Source organism: Haemaphysalis longicornis, unplaced genomic scaffold (assembly GCF_048455015.1).
Source record: "Haemaphysalis longicornis isolate Haplotype H1 unplaced genomic scaffold, Haemaphysalis longicornis Haplotype H1 scaffold_9, whole genome shotgun sequence".
NCBI classification, from domain to species: domain Eukaryota; kingdom Metazoa; phylum Arthropoda; class Arachnida; order Ixodida; family Ixodidae; genus Haemaphysalis; species Haemaphysalis longicornis.
This window is the reverse complement of record NW_027526460.1, coordinates 109,768,327-109,788,079: the sequence shown is the minus strand read 5'-3', so window position 1 is coordinate 109,788,079 and position 19,753 is coordinate 109,768,327. Positions and strand designations below refer to the sequence as shown.

The 19,753-nt window shown below is 49.9% G+C and overlaps 1 protein-coding gene across 1 annotated transcript in view; it reads right to left on the bottom strand.

Moving 5' to 3' along the window:
* LOC144152728 (ceramide kinase-like) overlaps nt 1-19,753 on the bottom strand; it is a 103,563-nt gene that overhangs the window by 27,810 nt on the left and 56,000 nt on the right. Inside the window, exon 2 of the mRNA XM_077684134.1 lies at nt 1,456-1,815. Coding sequence (XP_077540260.1) covers nt 1,456-1,815 — 360 coding nt within the window. The remainder of the gene's footprint in view (nt 1-1,455; nt 1,816-19,753) is intronic.

The following is a 19,753-nucleotide window of genomic DNA, read 5'->3' as shown; positions in this document are numbered from 1 at the left end:
GTGTGTGTGTGTTTTCGAACAGTTTTTCACTGTAAACAGATACCAACTTGCTCAGTTTGTCATTCTTAAAGGTCGATTGGAGGTGGAGGTAGTGGCGCAAATTTGGTTAAAGGTTCTAATCACCTCCCACGAGGCAGGGATGCCAGAACAAAGGGTGCAGGGGGAGTGTCAGCTCCCCCTAACATACAAATGGGAAGCACGACTCCCCCAGTCAAGTGGAACCTGTAGGCTTTTGCTGAGCCACAGGCGTTTGCCGTGGTTCTGGAACGATAGCAATTTTGACGTCCCCGTTTTCAACAGGTGTATTGAGGAAAAGCCTTTGTATGAAGTATTTGTAGTGCTAGCCTCCATCACCAATATGCGGCCCTGCAGCGCATCGGATGCCGGTGGTATCGATGCAAAGATGTGTAGCATATTCCTTGCCCTTTGTATCAGGTTCATATTAGCATGATAGCAGCCAGCTTCACTCGCTAGAGTGCGCAATATTACATAAACTAGCTCATATATCTCAGGAAATTTGGGTTACCCAAATGGCTAGGGGAAACAGCTTACACCAATAGCATAACCAGTGACGCTCTGATAAGTTGTCAGTAAAAGTATATAAATGCGGCTTACAATACAAAATATAAATGCATCCGTATCATACTTACTGTTGCACAGAAAGGAGTTTTCTTAAAATAGTGGCGGAACTGACAACCAGCACTAATCTTTACAAAATCAAAACAAATGAATTGTAGCGCATACCCCGTGTGTACTCGTACTAATATTGCACGTGCTCCAATACCGTTCATCCCGAATAATAAACCAAAACTTTACAAATTCATCGCACTGACTCTACAAGTCATAGATTTGAACAGATACCATAACTTTATGTTATGTTGTTATGTTGTCTTTGTGTTTCGCTAGTTTACTTTTGCAGTATTTGTTGTGTATGCCATCTTCTGGTAGAACGGACGTGCAGGCCTGGAAAGTAGGTTCACGGTTAAGAGGCATGTTTGTGCTGGAAGTGTGTATAATTTGTTTCTTTTTCTGTTTTCATATATTTGTAAAGTGAGAACTCCTTCTTTTGCATTGATAATAACGAATTCATAGCATTGTGCAGGCTAACAATGCCTTGTGGAGAGAGCACAGTGGAAGGCAACTGACGTTTTCACTGTGCTCTCCAGCGTCGGTGTGTTTGATTTGATTTTTTTGTCGGTGTTGATTGCGATTATTTATTTGTCCTAGTTATCTAAAAGCACCTTTATAAGTTTTCAAGCAGAAAAACGATATTCTTCTACTACTAGATAGTTTCTCAATATCACGTGAGAAACTCTATGCTACTAACAATGATGATGATGATACTGATGATTATGGTGGTGATAATTTCGGTAGTGTATTTTTTGCTCCTCCAGAGAAAAAACAGTTCCGACGCCACTGCGGAGGGAACGGGGGGATATTTGTTGACAGCCGCACCCCTGAGGTGGTCCTGGATGGCGTCCGCCCAGCGGTGCACCAGCGCGTGGTCGCTGCGGCCCGAGGTTCCTCGGAGCAGCAGCGTCTGCAGGCACCACGAGTGCTTCTTGGCAGGCCTGGCCACATGCAGTCGTAGCGCGGGCTCCCCGATGCACACGCGACTCCCGTCTCTGTTCACCGTAGTCGTCGTCGTCGTCGCCGCCAGGCCGTCGGCCTGAGTCACCAGGCAGGCGGCACTGGCGCTGACGTTTGATGCGGCGGCGGACCGCACCTGCTGCGGCTGGGCCCCGCAGCTGGCGGCGCAGGGCCACGCCTCCGCGGCCACCACCCGGGACAGGGGAACGAACTCGTCCTGGGACTCTGCGCAGGGAGCGGAGAACAATCGGGTCACACACGCGCCACTGTTGACAACGACGACGTAAATACCTCTCGGTAGCTCTGAGTTGCCGGTCGCGCAGCTCCAACTACCGGTTTCCCGCCCAATTTAAACCAGGCGCCAGCCAATATAACCCAAGCGTCATCTAATTTAATCCAGATGCCAGCAAATAATCCAGGTGCCAACCAAATTAATCCAGACGTCACAATGTTGTTCAGGAGTGTTTTGTGCGAAATTAGGCGCAGCTGGACTTTGTTGTGCGTGGTGTGGTGAAACGTGGTGTTTCCTGATCCATTATGTGCAAAATATCTTAAGCGCACGGCTAAGTGGTCATTTACCAACACGGGCAGACCTGGAGAGCGGTCTTGTTTGATCCGTTGGTGCCGTCTGCCAGATCTTTAGAAGTATCGTCTGCTGTCGTTTTGTTACGCCAGCAGACTGGCATTATTTCTGACGCGAGCTGACGATATTAAAATTTTGAAATAATGCTTGAAACTGCCGGAGAACATTCATTGACTGAAAAAACACATTACTTAATTGCAGTACAATTGCAATACAATGCAGGCATTGTAACGTGAGGAGCTGACGATACTTCTGACGTGAGTTATCGACGGCGCTCTCGCAGACGATCAGCTCACAGCACGCGGCACCAACGGATCAAAAAAGAGCGCTCTCTTGGTCTGCGCGTGTTAGTAAATGTCCATTAAGCTGTACACGTAAGATATTTTGCACATAATGGATCAGGAAACGCCACGTTTCACCACACCACGCGTAACAAAGTCCGCAAACCTGCGCCTAATTTCGCACAAAACACCCCTGAACAACATTCTGACAGCTGGTAATTTGGGTTGGCGCCCGGATTAAATTGGTTGGCACTTGTATCAAATATGCTGGCAACTGGATTAAATTAGATGGCACTGGTATTAAATCAGATGATGCTTAGATTAAATCGGCTGGCGCCTGGATTAAACTGAGCGGGAAGGCGCCTGTAGTGTGCAACAGCTTTGTCGTTCAAAATTCTGACCGCTTAGGAATCTGGTAAAATCACTGCAGGAAAGCGATGCTTTGCAAGGAGTCGACTTTTATATGAACACTGTAAAATACTTCGCATAACTCTGAAAGATTCTTTCTTTTTTGTAATTTGTTGCCCAAAGTTGCCACCTATACATAGTTTCCATGGCTCTGGAGCCTGGTAGAACAACGTTCTAAACTTGAAACTGCGCACAAAGCAAGCTTTCGCCCCAATATTCGCTGTGCAAAACTCATTTGCGTTGCACTAAATATAACATACCACTTCTGACAGAACTGTGATAAACACGCTCTGCCATCTAAAGGGGCTGTTAGTACAAAATACAAGTTTAGCATTGCTGTGTCGGTTTCAACGCAAAGTTCAAACAACTCAAACTCAACTCGAACAACTCGCTATTATAGTAAAGTACTCGTCGGGGAGTAATGGCGTCACAGGGACTAAGCTTAGGCGATTGGCGGAGGGCCGAGACAAGAAACGTGACTGCGCGATCTGCTGGTGGTCTTTCCTTTCCTTTTTCTTGACAATAAATTCATTCATTCATTGTACTGGTGTCTGTACGTTCTATTTGATCATATCACTTGGATGCGAACCTGCAGCTAACACACTGATAATTGTGTTTTCAGCAGCCCCTATTACGTCACTGCTGACGCCGTGTAGCGCGAAATTGAAAAGTTTTTGGATGTTCCCTAGCTTTTTTATTTAGAAAATAACTTCTTTCAAGACCAGAATAGAGATTAGCGAGTTAGGAGAAAGGCAAGTTTTTCCTTCTTTTTTACCACAGCTAAGATGCAAAATGTTGGCTTTGCCGCGTAGCATATGCGTTCGGACCTCTCCACGTCACGTGCACTACCAAGTTGGCTCTTTGCAACGCACCGAAGTTGTGCGTGAAAGGTCCACAAAATACGAGCGAAAACTGGTGTACAGGTGGAGCCTACCGCCCCATTTGTGAACCAGAACGCGTGGTCCCTGGCGCATTTGTAGTCGGTAGCTACAACCGTTTCTCTGTGCCTACACAGACTGGTGTTAGTATACGAACAGTCTGTAGTCAGACAAATAATGGCGCGCCCGTTAAAGGGGCGGGGAAGGGGGGGGGGGGGGAAGGGGGGGCGAGGGACTCTTGCCAATCGCTTTCTGAACGCAGAAGCACACTGCTAGCCACCCTACCCACGTTCCGTTTGCACAACCCCCTCCCCTCTTGGACAGGAAGCTCCTACGGACGAAAAGGTCACACATGTACAGGGATAGTGATTGATTGATTGATTGATTGATTGATTGATTGATTGATTGATTGATTGATTGATTGATTGATTGATTGATTGTGGGGTTTAACGCGCCGACGCAACGCAGGCGATGAGGCGCGCCGTATATAGTGGGGGGCTCCGGATTAATTTTGACTACCTGAGGATCTCTAACGTGCGCCGACGACAGGGATACACGGATATACACGCTCTGTCTCTCTAGTACTCGAGTATCGCTGCCTATTCCATAATTATGATGCGCCATCTATTGCAGCCCAGCAAGGCGGACGCCACGCTCACTACAGCCCTGTTCATTCTCCTCCTAACTCCCCCTTCCTCCGATACAAACACGTGGACGCCCATCATGCCTTCTGTTTGATAAAAGCCCCAGGAACACACTTACGCGTGACCGGCCGAGCGCAGCGTCTCGACACCGCGGCGCCACTAAAGAACGTGCGTTTCAAGGTTGTTTCTTGAGGCCCTCCCCGCAAGCACTGCGCCCCTACGCCCAGTGCCTCATGACAGCCCATCGGAAACCGACAGAGCAGAGCACACACGCCAGCCCGCTCCACAGGGGGAAGGGGGGGGGGGGGGCTTTGGCGAGCGCAAGTGGAATGTACACAGACGCTGCAATGTTGGCACCGTGTCCACAATACGTGCAAAGTGCTGCTAAGCGCGAATAGCGCCTGGCAACGCATTCCTATAGATGTGAAAGGGTCTTCGATTTATCGTTTTGGATTGCCCAGAACTGCTCCAGGGCAGCTCCGTTTTTTTTTTTTCTTGTTTTGCTTATAGAATTTTTATTGTAGGAGTATAATCCTGGACTGTCCACGAATTGCCCAGAACTGTTCTGACTGACACGTAAAAGAGACAAAGAGACACGCTTCATGTGGCAGTGAACTGGCCAGTTGAAAGACGTCGCAAATTCTATGATTTCGCAAGGCCTCAGCCAAGATTTGGGGGGGAGGGGGGGGGGGGGCTCAGTTTCCGACAAGTCTATTATTTCTTGCGTCACCCGCAACGCGCAGTACCGATTACGCGTTATTGAATAACACTCTAAAAATAATAGGAAACAATAATTCGATATAGGCAAAAATTCCATATACCGCGGTCAGCGGCAGCTGAAGAAATTGAACAAAAGCTCCTCTTGCCGTTTTACGGCATTAACGTTGAAGCGTCTGTGCTCGACATGCATCGACAGTTTTGCAAAGAGCTGAAGCGTGAGCACAGTAAAAAAAAAATCTTGCAGACGACGTTGCTGCGCGGATATACACGGGCGAGACGTCGCCCACAGGAAAAATTTCAGCAGTAAGGAAAGAAGCGTCAGGAGGACATCTTGCAAGTTTGTTACAGTTGCCGCGCCACAACATGCAGGCGGGCTTACGTTCGGCGAGTACTGACGTATGCACGTATATGGAAGGACGCATAAACAGACGGAAAGTGTAATACTGTCTGACCACTGTGTTTGTTAGACATGATATTTGTTGATCCCAATGTTTTGCACATATCACTAACGCCCGATATCTGTACGCACATCGTGAACACCTCAAGATTTGCTAAACATAGTTTCGATATAGACACAAACGCAGATATCAAATTATGTAAAACAATTAGTGTGTGGGAGGGGGAGGAGGGGGGTGCACAGAAATTGGACATGAGCTGGACACTGAGGTTGCATAATATAACTTTCTACAGTGGATATTATGTTAAGAGCACCAGGACGCGATTTTTTGCGAAGTTTTTGCCGCCAAGTAGACGTTTGAGTTTTTCCGCGAAGCGTACAAAACCCCTGTCACGCGTCGACATTCCTGCCCGAAATCGCTCCGCTGAAGAACACGACGAAAACAAACCCTACGCGGAGCATACTGCAGCAGATAACACGACCCGCTTATAGGCGGAGTGACGAAAGAGGAATGACAGCAGCAGGATCGAACGTTCTGTGTTTGCACTACATGTAGGCGTGTTGAAATAGCTGCCGCCAAGGGGGACGCAGGACGGCGCTCTTGGCCCGCATACCGAGCGATAGTACATCTCGCAAGCACGCAGCGCTTGCGGGCAATGGGCACAGACTGCGCGGCTGTCTTTTCTTTCTTTCTTTCTTTCTTTCTTTCTTTCTTTCTTTCTTTTCAATGTTTTTAATAGTTTCTTTTGTTTGTCTCTTTTGTTCGTTGTTTTTTTCGTTCTTTCTTTTTAATTGTTGCTTTTCATTATTTCTTTGGTTCGTTCTTTTTCGTTCTTTCTTTCTTTCCTCCTCCTTTTTTTCATTCGTTCATTCTTTTTCTTTCTTCCTTTCTTTCTTTCGTTCCTTCCTTCCTTTTTCCTCTCTTTCTCTTTCTTCCTGTCTTCTTTCTTTGTTTCTTTCTTTCTGCCTTTCTTTCTTTTTTTTCCATTTCCTTCTTAACTGGCTTCTCTCTCTCACCCCTGTTTCTTTTTTTCTTTGACTAGACAAATGGCGGCTAAGAAATTCATGAGCAGGTGAGGCCAGGGAATTCACAACGAACCAGAACTGCCTCTCTAGTTGAAAGACAGGTCTTGCCGGGCTTGGATATCTCGAATCACGCGATCGACCGCACGGCGCTTGCGGAGAAACAAAAGTCCGAGTTCCCGGGGTCCCCTACTGAAAAATTCAGCACGGTCGATTCTCATTTACTAACTTGACCCTGCCGGGACCACCGAAAACCGGGCCGAATTAAACGGACAATCAAATTACCCGAAGTCGAAATTTGCAGCTTTATTATACCCCCCTAAGTTGCTCTATTCACTAAACTTGATGCAATTAAGCTGTGAAATTGAATCAACCGAAGTCAAATTAACGAGAGTGGACTCAATAAAACGTTTAAAGCTGCGGGAACGGCTGCCACGGGAACGCAGCGGGAAGCCGAAGTCCTGGCTTTCGTCACCAACATATCCTTGTGCTCCTATGTAAGTAGCTGACGCATACGCCCTTCCCAGATCTTCAGCACCACGCCTTTGAAGCTGACCCCCCCCCCAACACATACACCTCAAGTTTCATGGCAGTCTCATGTACGGTTTTCATTTACGTCGTCGTGTGCGGTAAACGTAAACGTTTTCGGTACCTGTAAAAAACGACGCATTCACCCTGGCCGCAAATGACGAGAGCAAGTAGTTTTAGGTCCTGAATGGTGCAGGTCATTAAAGGGCGTGTTATTTCCCCCGAATTGAGTGAAGTTCCCATCGCTTGTTCACTGCCGATTCTACCCAACGAAGACGTAGGCTCAGGTAAAGGTTGTTGTATAGTACAGATATTAGTGACGTGGCAACGAGTATCATCGTTTCTAACAGCCTTGCGGGGCAAGAAGGCTGCGTGTGTTAGCCAGAAGAGCCACACCGCTCCTCAAGTTAGAAGAGGGGGAGGAGGGCGCTGAGAGACGGTGGCGGATGTATAAACAGTACACCACAGTAAAACGCTGCCGCCCTTCAGAGGTAGGATATTTGTCCTAAACAGACGTGTCAACCTGGATTTCCTTATTACCTCTGAATCACAGACTTATTACCAAGACTAAGCGTTCGTCCCTGGACAGAAAACAGCTAGCTCGTACGTGCCGTGATGCGTCCTGGTTACACGCAAAAAAATATTTTCCGTTTCCTGTTCTTTCTTCTCTTTTTTTTTTCTATCTCCGTAAAATACAGCCCATGAACACCCATGTTTCGCGAAAATTCGTCGTGAGAATGAAACAGACCCAATGAGAAAGGAGACCGACCCAACCACCTCCCCTCCTCTTATGCTTTATTTGGTGGCTCTTAATTATTTCCAATATGCCGTTCCATTGTACCGCCATACTCTAGGGCAAGGGCACTTTTTCTGAAGAGCTCGCACCGTATATACATACCAGTTACGGCGCCCTTCTACTCAACCCGGCCGCGGACCAGTACCATCAATGGACGACGAAACAGGAAAGGCAGACAGAAAGGCTAGAACAAAAATCTATATATCGGACCCAGAATGTCCCAGAAAGAAAACAGGTACACAGACTCTCGTTTTGCGCGCTGAGAAGGAGAGGACCGAAAGTGACTTGCGTATAAGCTTAGCCCGACAATGCCGCAGACCTGCACCTTCAGCACCGCTGCGTTCCGCATTGCCTTTCCGTTTATTCAGATGGACAAAGTTGTATCCGCCGGTCTCTGGGCCCAGCCAAAACCATGACACTTTATTTTGTTCGTTTCATTACTGGCGGGAATGATTAGAGACAAGCGCATCCAGCTACAACAGCCTTCAAAGCGAAGGGCAAAAATGGTAACGAGCGCCGAAGACGAGGGACAAAGACCTGCAAACGCCGACTTGCCAGCACGTTTGGACGGTGGCCAAGGATGCCATGGCCGACTCCGCTGTGACGGAGCGCTTTTCATGCTCCGTTCAAGACAGCGGCAAAAGCGTTTACGTTCCTGCTCGGCTCGTCAAAATGTTTGGGCAGAGGAATGTCTTGTGTTTTGAACTTGCGTATAATTTACTATCAACAAGAATTAAACACTTTGCCACAGGGCACGGACTTTGGCTAACCATGAACTTATTAAATGGATGCCGTCATTCTGCCCAATACTCTTTCATTTATTATATACTCTATTATTCTATAGCGGACCCATTTTTCTAACTTCCCTCTCTTCCCGAATTCCAGGGATGTATCCGGGAAGAAAATGACAACGTTTGTGCTTTAGCACCGTGCTCTCAAGACAATCCTGCGGTTCAGCTTCATTATAATGCACACGACTGACGAATCCATGCAGCCAACAATAAAGTTTCTACGAATGACGACGTCGAGCACACGATGTGACTCAAGGCTGCGCTCAGGCATCAACGCAATGCAAGCATGAAGCTATGCACTGCGCATGCTACAGCGCAAACACATTTTTTCATCAAATGTGGTACGCATGTTCCTGTCATTGGTTGGTCATGGATTGGTCAATCGTGTGGACTATGGTGAAGCGAGTACTTACTAGTTGTGTGAATGGAACCGCAACGTGGGCGAGTTCATCCGTGCGCTTGATAGAGGCGCGGGCGAAAACATCAGCGAGTCCAGCGTTAATTTTTCTTCCGGAGGTATTGGAGTTAACCTACCGGCTATCGGTGTGACCATGTGCGTGCGTGCGTGCGTGCGCGCGTGCACACGCACACACGCGCACACAAGTACGCAAGCGTGCGCGCGCGCACGCACACACACACACAAAGTTTCTCCGGAATCCCGCATTAACGTTAAAAGAGGGCCGCGATAATGATAATGACATATAGAATGCCCTGCTGAATCGTGAACACGATGGATGACGTACTCCTCCCCTCAGCGGAGCAATGGAAAGCGCTAAATACTCCGCTAAATGCCCAGAAAGCTCCCCTCCCCAGCGGAGTAATAAAGAGCCAGAAATACTCCGCTAAATGTAAGATCTCTCTCCCTTAGGGGAGTTTATAAAATGCTCCCTCTTAGGGAAGTAAATAAAAATCCGTATACGGAGCGCGCTATAGCGCGCTCTATAGAGAAGAAACGCGGACGCGACGCTACGCTTGCACTACGGCGCGGCAGAGCGTATATAACACGAAGCATGCGCACCGTAATGCCAGCTGGACCAGAAGCACAGGACATTGAAGAAACACAAGAGACAGGCACTGACTGCACAGAGGAAAGCGATCGCAGGACAACATTCCATGTCTTCTGGTAACTGCTTCACTGGACAAATAGGCATGCAGATGCTTGAATGACGGAGGCGCAGGGCATGTCAGGGTACTTTAGGGCAACCGACCGTCCTTCCATCTAGTGCCTTGACTATGGGTTCACTACTGCACTTCTGTGAGAAGGTCGGAAAGGGACATCAAAAACCAAGTGAAGGCGGGAACTCAATAAGAAAAATCTTGCACCCCCCCCCCCCACCCTCCCGTCTAACGACGGCGATGGTTGAACGCGAAACTTTCTCGTGGGGGATTCCTTGGTTGTCGCCTGAGTTTGGACTTTGACTAGCAGAAGGTCTAGACTTTGACTCGTTGAGCTTTGACTGGCTCACACGCAGTTTGTACTTTTGATCGCAGCGGCTTTGACTTTGACCCTTCGCCATTTGATTTCGCACGGAGAAATTTGCTTCGCGTTCAACTGCCGTCGTTAGGCGTAAAGGTGGAATATTTTTCTGTCTAATTTTGCACGCCCGTGCACCTCTCTCTAAATCCAAACTGCTTCGACCGTGTCGGAATGCTGCAATCTGATAGACGTCGGCTTCATAACGCGAAGGACCCAGGTTCGATTCCGACTACGGAGAGCGTTTTTTTTTTCTTCCACTTAACCCCCAATCATCACCGTCAGAGAAAGTTGGCTTTCCTGCACTGAGTTTACGACGCGACATACGCCATCAGTGAGACATAGAAAGCTCCGCTTCAATAATCCTAGCTAAAGTCTACGCCAGCGAGCGATCCATCGACGTTGCAACTTGCGGAGTCTCAGAAATACTCCCACCTCCCCTCGCGGGAACCCCTGTGTAGATGCGACGCATAGGGGGTTCCGTTGTTGTTTCCGTTAGGTTGATTCTCCCATCGCGTGAAACGTGCCGTGAACCCCCTGCCGCGGCTATGACGCAACGTGGCGCGGCTATGACGCAACACAATCCAACACAATCCACTTTAATCCAATCCAATCCAAATTCAATCCAATCCAATCCAATCCAATCCAATCCAATGCCCCTCGCGAGAGAGTGTTCGCTATCGGAGAGGAGAGGGGGTGAGCGGCGGAGAGCGCAGCTCGCGCGGTGAGGAGAATGGGGGAGGGGTGTGGACGGACAACGACAACGCCGTATGGAGGGACAAGGCGAGTGAATGAGATGCCGTCGCATCTAAAAGGTGCAACATTGTCAAGATTCAGCCTGCAGAGAAACCAGTATAGTACACGCACTCCTCTTCCTCTTGGTCAGTGTTTACCATAGAACCTGTTGATAGCGCAGCGATGTCCCCTAAGTTCCTCCCGTCTTGTGCATTTAATTACGCTTAAATTTCACTTAGCAGCTTAGGGGACTATAGCTTCAATCAAACCTCGTTCAACGACTTGTATTGCCCGTAAAGGTTTGGCCGCGTGTCCCACCAACGGCAAACCATATTTCCAGATACCTTTACGCGGCTTGGCTACTGTTCACACGGCGAGATTATTTCGTCGCTGAACCGTACACGTACATGGCTATCATACATGCGGACTGCGCAAGGGCGCAGACTAAGGTGCGGGAGCCTGGGACAGGCCACGAAACTTTGTGAACCCTTTCGCGCCGCCGCCGCCGCCGCCGCCGCCGCCACGCTAAGAAGGCCTGCCCATGCAACGTGCAGCGGGACAAACAACTTTTCTGTTCTTGCTTCCTTTGTTCTCGCCTCCGCATTCAAGTGCGCCCAAGGCCGCGGCCCTAACTGCGCAGACGCACGCGCTCGGACGATTCCGCCCTCGGTGAGGACGACGACGTCATTACCGCTGCCTTTAACCCTAATTTCTTTCTTCTCTTTCGCTCGCTCCGCGGTAGACGGCCCGGGGAGTGCCGCGAGAGGAGCGGCAGCTCTTTGCGAGGGGCGGAGGACGTAGTCGAAACGTTGGCACTCGACAAAGGGAGATGCAGACAGCTTGGCTGACAGGATTGCTCCCCTAGACAGCAGACCACGGTACCACGGAGGCAAAGGCAGACGACTTTCCTCCGAGCACTTGACGCATGCGCTCAAACGATGACCCACTAAGGACAACACGTGATGCAACCATTGATTAGCCTTATCTAGAGTTTTGTCACAGATGCCTTCTGGCGGGTCGTTAGGGAAGCATGGAACCTTGTTAGCTTCACTGAGTTTTTGTTGGTGTCCCTGTGTATAGTAGTTATAACAAAAACGTCTGTGCAGTCGCTTTAAGGCCTAACAATGCGTAAGGATTTCTATCAGGGCACTACAGGAAACCCGTCTGTCCGTCCGCAACCTATGATGCGTCACTTTGGCCGCTGCGAAAATACTATTGATAAAAGCCCTACGGTCTTCATATTTCCATGCAAAACGTCATATACATATACACTACATCTGTAAATGCCTTTTTAACAACGCATTCGTGTGAAGTGGAGAAACCGACTTTGAAGGGGCCCATTGCACAGCGCTCTATAAGGATGCATGCGATCATTTGAGCTATTTAATGAAAGACGCCAGTGCTTCCATACTTCGATATCAGACTGCTGATGTTGCCCCTAAAATGCATCCCAGCAATGCATTTGTGTATAGTGGAGCAGCCTAATGTGATATCAGACTCCTGATGTTGCCTTTAAATTGCATCCGAGCGATACATTTGTGTATAGACTATGAAAAGCCGATTTTAATATCAGACACCTGATGTTGCGTTTAGAATGCAACCCAGCAATGCATTTGTGTATAGTGTGAAAGCCGATTTTAATATCAAACTCTTGATGTTGCCTTTAAAATGCATCCCAGCGAGGCATTTGTGTATAGTGGAAAAGCCGATTTTAATATCAGACTCCTGATGTTGCCTTTAAAATGCAACCCAGCAATGCATTTCTGAATAGTGGGGAAGCCGACTTTCAAAAAGGCTTTGTGGGTAGCACAGCGAGCAGCTCACGCATTTACCCGACAATTCCGGGAACCCTTTGAAATTTCGGACGTTTTTTTTTTTTTTTTTTTTGTAAACAAAAACGAAAATCAGGTAGGCTCAAAAAATTCTTAGATACTCAAAAGGAAGGGGAGAGCAATTTTGAGTGCGTCTTCCTGCGGGCTGTACAGCCAGCCCTGCCGGCGCAACACCCCGTGCACAGGGTCTTAGCATGCTGAACATAGTTTCCATCAGCGAACACGTGCATGCAAAGCGCGCACGGGATACAGGCGCCCGAACCTCGACCAGCTGTCGCCCGCGACGCAGTAGTTGCTTGTGCGTATACGAAGCTATCCTGTGCTGACTAACTCGTGTGTGCTTGAGGATAAATATAACCTAGCTCTCCACATCTACGCAGGTACACTTGTCCGCACTCAGCGTACTTACTACGGAGATACCGCACAATGCGTGTACTGTCTTTACACAAGCGGCGACAGCTGTACGCAAAGCTTTGTGTAAGTCGAGAAGAAACACAGCGAGTAGGCCTAATCGTTTTTGCGCAATCCTCACCAGAGAAAAAAACGTGTGCACAAAAATGCCAGAATTGCTTTGAATGAAACGTGGGCACCCCGCAGTGCTCAGTCGTCAGCCCCTTCCTCTTCAACCTGGTCATGGCGGCACTACCAGACTGCCTGCCGAGAGGAGGGGCACACAGGGTGTACATGTCTGTGTATGCTGACGACGTGGCCCTGTGGGTGCTGGGCCCCAAGGGGAGCTGCCGAAGCATCGTGCTGCAGCTGCAGGCGGCCCTGGATGCGGTGCGGGCCAAGCTGGTCAATGTTGGCCTACAGCTGTCAGCAAGCTAGACAGAGGCGATGCTGGTCCACCCGGATGCCCAGTCCCGTCGCAGGGCCAGGTGCCTGCACATCGATGGCGAGGAGCTCAGCTGGAAGTCCAGTGTGCGCTACCTGGGGCTCACACTGGACCACTGCGTCAACTTCCGGCAGGCCACCAGGGAGCTCCGAGCCAGGGCACAGATGGCCACCACGGCCGTGCGAAAGATGGCTGCCAGGGACCGCGGCTGCTCGCAGCGAACGGCCCTGCGGCTCTACAATGCTGCGGCTGTGGGTCTGCTCATGTACGGGCTACCATTGGTCACTCTGCGCAAGCCCAGCTGGCAGCAGCTGGAGGGCGACCACCGCAGGGGCGTCCGCACCTGCCTTGGCCTGCCTCGAGACTCCCAGTGTGCGAAGACGCTGGCTGAGGCGGGGGCATGGACGCTTCAAATGACGGCGGACCAGCGCGGCCTGGGCCACATTGACCGGCTGCGGCGGGCTGAGGGAGGCAGCCCCCTGCTGCAGCGGCTGCGCACACACCGCCACTCGCGCATGGGGCGCATGTTGGCCCTGTACGAGGAGGTGGTGGCCCCCGTGGAAGCAGGCCCTCCCTCCAGCCGCCCCCCTGCACTGGAGGCCGAAGTGCACACGGACATCCCGGGCCTGCGTAGCAAGCGGCGGACGTGGCACTGCGGGCAGCTGCAGCTGGCTCGGGGCGTCGTGTGGGGCGACCTGGAGGACAACACCCTGGTATACACGGATGGTTCCGTGCGGCAGCAGCAGGGTTCGGCCACGGCGGCGGCAGTGCTGGGGGAGGCCACCAGGCAGGCCCGGCTGCACTACGCCGCATCATCCGCCACGGCCGAAATGGTGGGCGTAAGCCTTGGCCTGGACCTTCTACTGGAGCTGGAGCCACCCCCCGAGCACTGCGCCCTCCTGTGTGATTCTCGAGTGGCCCTACTTCGGATCCAAGAGGGCGACCCGCGCTCCCTCCTGGTGCGGGCCGTGCGGGACAAGGTGGCACGGCTGGCGCAGCGGGGGACTCGCATGCGGCTGCAGTGGGTGCCAGGCAAAATTGGGCTGGAGGGCAACGAGAGGGCAGACGAACTGGCCGCCGACGCCCACGAGCTGCCCCCTTCGCCCACGGCAGCCCACGCAGCTGCGGATGACGCCCGCCTGCTGATACAGCGACATGTACGGGCCCAGCACCCGTACCCGAGGTTGGTCGCTGGAGAGGCCCCACCCCCCATCCGGGCCACACGAATGCCCAGACATCAACGCTCGGCTGTCCTGCGCCTACGCGTGGACAGCCGAGCGAAAACACCGCCTAGCACTCATCGATGACCCGTCGGGCCAGCACTGCCGGGCGGCTGTCCAGACCCTGTCACATCTGGTCCTGGAGTGCCCCCAGTTTGTGGCAGGGAGGACCGAACTGTTGGCTGCCTTCGGAGGAGGGGCTCGGCCCCTCGAAAAATTTCTGTGGCCGCCAGGCAGTGCCAGAGAGCGGGACGGAGTCCATGAGGCCCTGGGGTCCTACCTGGATGCCTCAGGACTCCTCCCGGCTCTCCGCTTTCTCCCCACATAAACTAAACGGTGTGTGTGTGGGTGCTTCGTTTTTTTTTTCTTGTGTTTTTTTTGTCTTCGTGTTTTAGTGTTTACCTTGTATATATTGTACATATATGTCCTGTTAGACCTGTATATTTGTATATATGTAACCTCTCCTTCTCTCTATCCCCCCTTTCCTGTACAACTGTTTTCCCCATTCCCCACACCCCCCACACCAGCAGGCGTTCCGGTGTCCACCCTTAGGTGAGACAAACTACGCCTGCTGGTGGTCTTTCCTTTCCTTGTTTACAATAAATTCATTCATTAATTGAATGAAAGCATTGGACTGAAATGTGCGCGTTCGAGGAAGAGGCGTATTTTTTAGGTTAAAGGTACATCAAAAGCATATGTGCATGCTATGGAATTACACTTAAACGTACAGAAAGGGCGCGGCACAGAGCCATCGTAGTGTGTTTGGGACAGACGCCGCCTCGGTAGGTGGTATGTACCAAAATAGTGGGCGTTGCCTCCTCTTGGCAACACTGATACTTCGGAAAACCGGCTTAGCTGGGCTCAGACGCTGCAGCCCAAGATGGTGGTCGTCGCCTGTGAAGACGCACGAAGACGCGAACGCCAACGTCGCAAATGCCAGAGATAGCGGATGCCGACAGAAGTGTTGCACTGCGGCGCCACCCATCACAGCGTCAGGGTGTTTTAAACTAGTAAGCATGTATATGCAAACTCAACGAAGAAACCTGGCCGTCTGTAACGCTCGATGCGTCACAATTTCGCCGCGTATAAAAGAAAAAGCCAATAATAAAATAGGCTATGGCCTTCCAATTTTGATATCAGACTGAAATGTATTTCTAGCAATGCATTTGTGTATAAGGGTTAAGTCGACTTTAAAGGTTATCGCTGTTATGATGCTGTAGAGAGATACGTGGGGTCCTAGGGAAGAGTTAAATAACAGGTTATAGGTCTTTTCTAAATGTCTTTAATTTCTCCTGGAACAACGTCTTGCCATGCATTCATGCAATATAGTGAGGCTGACCTTTCTGTGGATTGATCCATATAGCGCTTAAACGGATACATTTTAGCGAGGTATGTACGAAAGGTTAGTACTAGGGCCTACTTTCATATCAGAATGCTTGTATCGACCCCGAACAAAATGTTTTTTTTTGCTGCAACGCATCCATGTATGACGTAGTGAAGCCGACTTCAAAGGGTCTCTGTGTATTGCAGAACGGTTTACGCGTTTTCCCTGCAGTCCCCATTTTTTAGTTTACGAAATTTTTTTCCAGAAGCGACCTCAGCCGCGATATTTCGAGTTCGTCGTCAACAGCAACAACAAAAAAATCAGCTCTGTCCAACGCGTGACCGGCCACGGCTGCAGAGAGTATATAACAGCGAAGCTGTCAATGCTGCACCGACCACGAATTTTTCGTGCCCGTCAATAACACCAGCAGCCCAAAAGAGCACAACCTTCTCCTTGGCTTTACTGGCCAAGATAGAAGTGACGTCATTTTACAGCTTCAATGTATCATCTTTTTTACCACAGATTAATGCGCACCATTTTTTATAAGTGCTATATTTAAATTCGTGCGGACCATGGCGGTGAGCTGTTCTCTTTTACCGCCCTTTCCTATACGCTATGCAGGTACGACCGAGCTGCAAAGGCTTTACGCTTAGTTTGTACAGCCACAGCCGGACAGGAGGAGCGCGTCCGACCGCGGTACAGCGGCCACGTAATACGGTAAAAAATCCAATCCCGCCAGCCCCCAGTCCTTCACTCGCCAACTTTATTAAACGGGCTCATCCATAGAAACCCTTCCCGTAACACCAAGGTATAACGGGTAAATATAGATACATTGAAATCGTGTGCTCGGATTTAAGACCGAAAACAAATGTAAAAAAGGTAATTACACGAGATAACTACACAGATAATAACTCAATGAAGCACACCTCGGTAACTGCAATTCATGCTAAGTAACTATTCCCCACCCGCACATGCGAGCTGGCCCCCTCGTTATTTACAATTTATAATACACGCCTTACGTACCCTTTGCAGGTGTCAGCTTGTATATGCAACGACTTCTTTTCTTTCTTTCCTTGTCTGTTGCCCCCCTCTCTCTCTCTCTCTCTCTCTCTCTCTCTCTCTCTCTCTCTCTCTCTCTCTCTCTCTCTCTCTCTCTCTCTCTCTCTCTCTCTCTCTCTCTCTCTCTCTCTCTCTCTCTCTCTCTCTCTCTCTCTCTCTCACACACACACACACAATTGTTTTTTTTTTCTTGCTATCGTGGTCTCTGTCCCTACGCTTCTTTTCTCCTTTTTGACGAGGAAGGCCGAATCGTACGCCCGTGGCGTACACAGCCCCACATTCTAGCTCACATAAGACACGGAAGCTTGGTCTTCATCAAGGATTTTGCGAATGGGTGGCGTATGCCGTCCTCAACGGGCGCTTGACGAATGGCCTTCTCTCGAGACGTCATCTTTAGAAATTAACTAATTGCTGCTCAATGATGCGCGGAGGAGCGTTGCTATAGTACCGATAAATTTCACGTCCACTATGCGAGTAATTGTGACTGAATGTGCCGCTCTCCCAGAAGCTCCGAAAGCTCTGGTATGAATTTTTAACTACGTCATCGTGGACTAAAGCAGAAAATAAACCGCAGTTGGGAACCCCTACTTCAGGCGCTTCATTGCTTGAAAAAAAGAAACACGATGAACCATCACCTGATTCAACTGACTTGGTTAAATGCCCGATGCGCTGTTGTACACCAACATTTACGGCGGATACGTTCACGAGCCTTGCGGCCTACACTCTCGTGTCCAGCTCACAAAGGGGCCGCAAAGACAAAATACAATACATAATCTCGTTTAACCTGAAGAACTAGCCTCTGGCAACCCATTCAACTCCATCCCGGCCCCGGCAGGCATTGTTCTCGCAAAAATAGGGGACACTGAAAAGCTTTCACATTGCACGCGACACAACGTCAACAGTAACATCATAGGAGGAAGACTAAAAACACTGTTACCATTGTTTTAACACAACGTTAGCATTCAAGTGATTGTACAATCAAACTAAAGTAGAGAGAGAGAGAGAGAGAGAGAGAGAGAGAGAGAGAGAGAGAGAGAGAGAGAGAGAGAGAGAGAGAATAAACTTTATTTAATGAGAGGAGTCAAGCGGGCGGTTTCCTCAGTTCAGAACCCTGTTGGAGCGTCCAGCCGCCTCAGCCCGGTGGATCAGCCGAAGCTGCTCTTCGAGGCTAGAGCTGGCCAGCACTTCCTCCCACTGCTCAATCGAGGGATTAGATATCGGGGAAAGTGAGGGGTTAAGCTAGCACTCCCACACCATGTGATACAGGGTGCAGGGCGCGTTGCAGAATTGGCACTGTGAGTAGTATATATTAATTGTTGGCCAGAATAAGTGGAGTTTCGTCGGGTGGGGAAACGTGTTGATTTGGAGGAGACGCCAGGAGCGCTCTTCTGCCTTGCTGAGGGAGGGGTGGCCAGCGGGTAGCATAAGCCTGGTGAGCCTGTAGAATTGGTCACCTCCTGGTATGAAGTTACGGGGATCGCTGTCTCTAGCCAACTTTCTCGCGGCGCTCGGCTGGTTAGACCAGATGCGGCCTTGGAGGTAGCTCCTACACGCTGACTGTGAATCCGTGATTATCATTTCCGCTGGAGTCTGCGTTATTGCCAGCGCAATAACTACCTCGGCACGTGCACACTACTAGCGCATATTTTCCTAGTGCGAAATAGGAGAACGCCGGCGGGGTAGGCGCCACGCAGTAAACAAACAGAGAGCGGTATACAAGCAAATAGAGAAATATTCAAAGCGTGCCAAACTAACACTGAGGCTGAAAGGTGTGTAAGCGCCCCTTAACTGGCGTTGTCGAAAAATGAACTCGATTAGCTTAATACTAATTACGCATTGTAACCCGATATGAGCAGAAGCGTGTTTTTAAGTTGTGGGGATTTCACAGTTCAATGTTTCGTTTCATAAAATGCAGTTAATGTCCAGCCGTCCGCAGTATTCTCCTGTGTTCCAGTCCTGTATTCGCGCAAGGAAAATGTGCATAACTGTCCGCGCTAACTCGTCCCAATTTCTGTTCTAATTAACATTCGCGCATATTTCATGTTTCTTGGCGGTGACTTCAACAGGAGGCCGCCAATAGCGCAAACGAGATCCTGTGACGTCATACGGTCTGGCGAGAAAGTGGTGCGTCCCGACTCCTTAATATCTCGCTCATTTGTTCGAAGTTTGCGTTCAAATTGGTATCATTGTGATATGGGCAGAGCCTGCAGTCTTTTTAATGAACTAAATCTTTACTGATTGTCTTTACGGCGCCTCTAGGGCGGGCTTGGTGTACGCGGAAGAAGTAGAAGAAGAAGAAGAAACACATTTATTTGGGAGCAGAGTTAGTTGACGATGGTGCACAGTTTTGGCGGCAACCGCGGCCGCCCGGGCGACTAGGGAAGCTTGGGCCACCTGGTCTGGGCAGCGCAACGCCTCCACTGCTCACATGTGCTTATTTTTGGATATGGATCTCTCGGGCATCCCCACATAAGGTGCTGAAAGGTGCAGAGGGACTGGCAGGCTGTACAGTTAGGTGAAGGGTATAGGGCTGGCTGAATTAGGTGTAATTTAGCGGGATTGGGAAATGTGTTCGTCTGTAAAAGATGTCATGTGTGTCCTTGCTGGATGGTGAGTTTTGCGTGTGCCGGGGGGT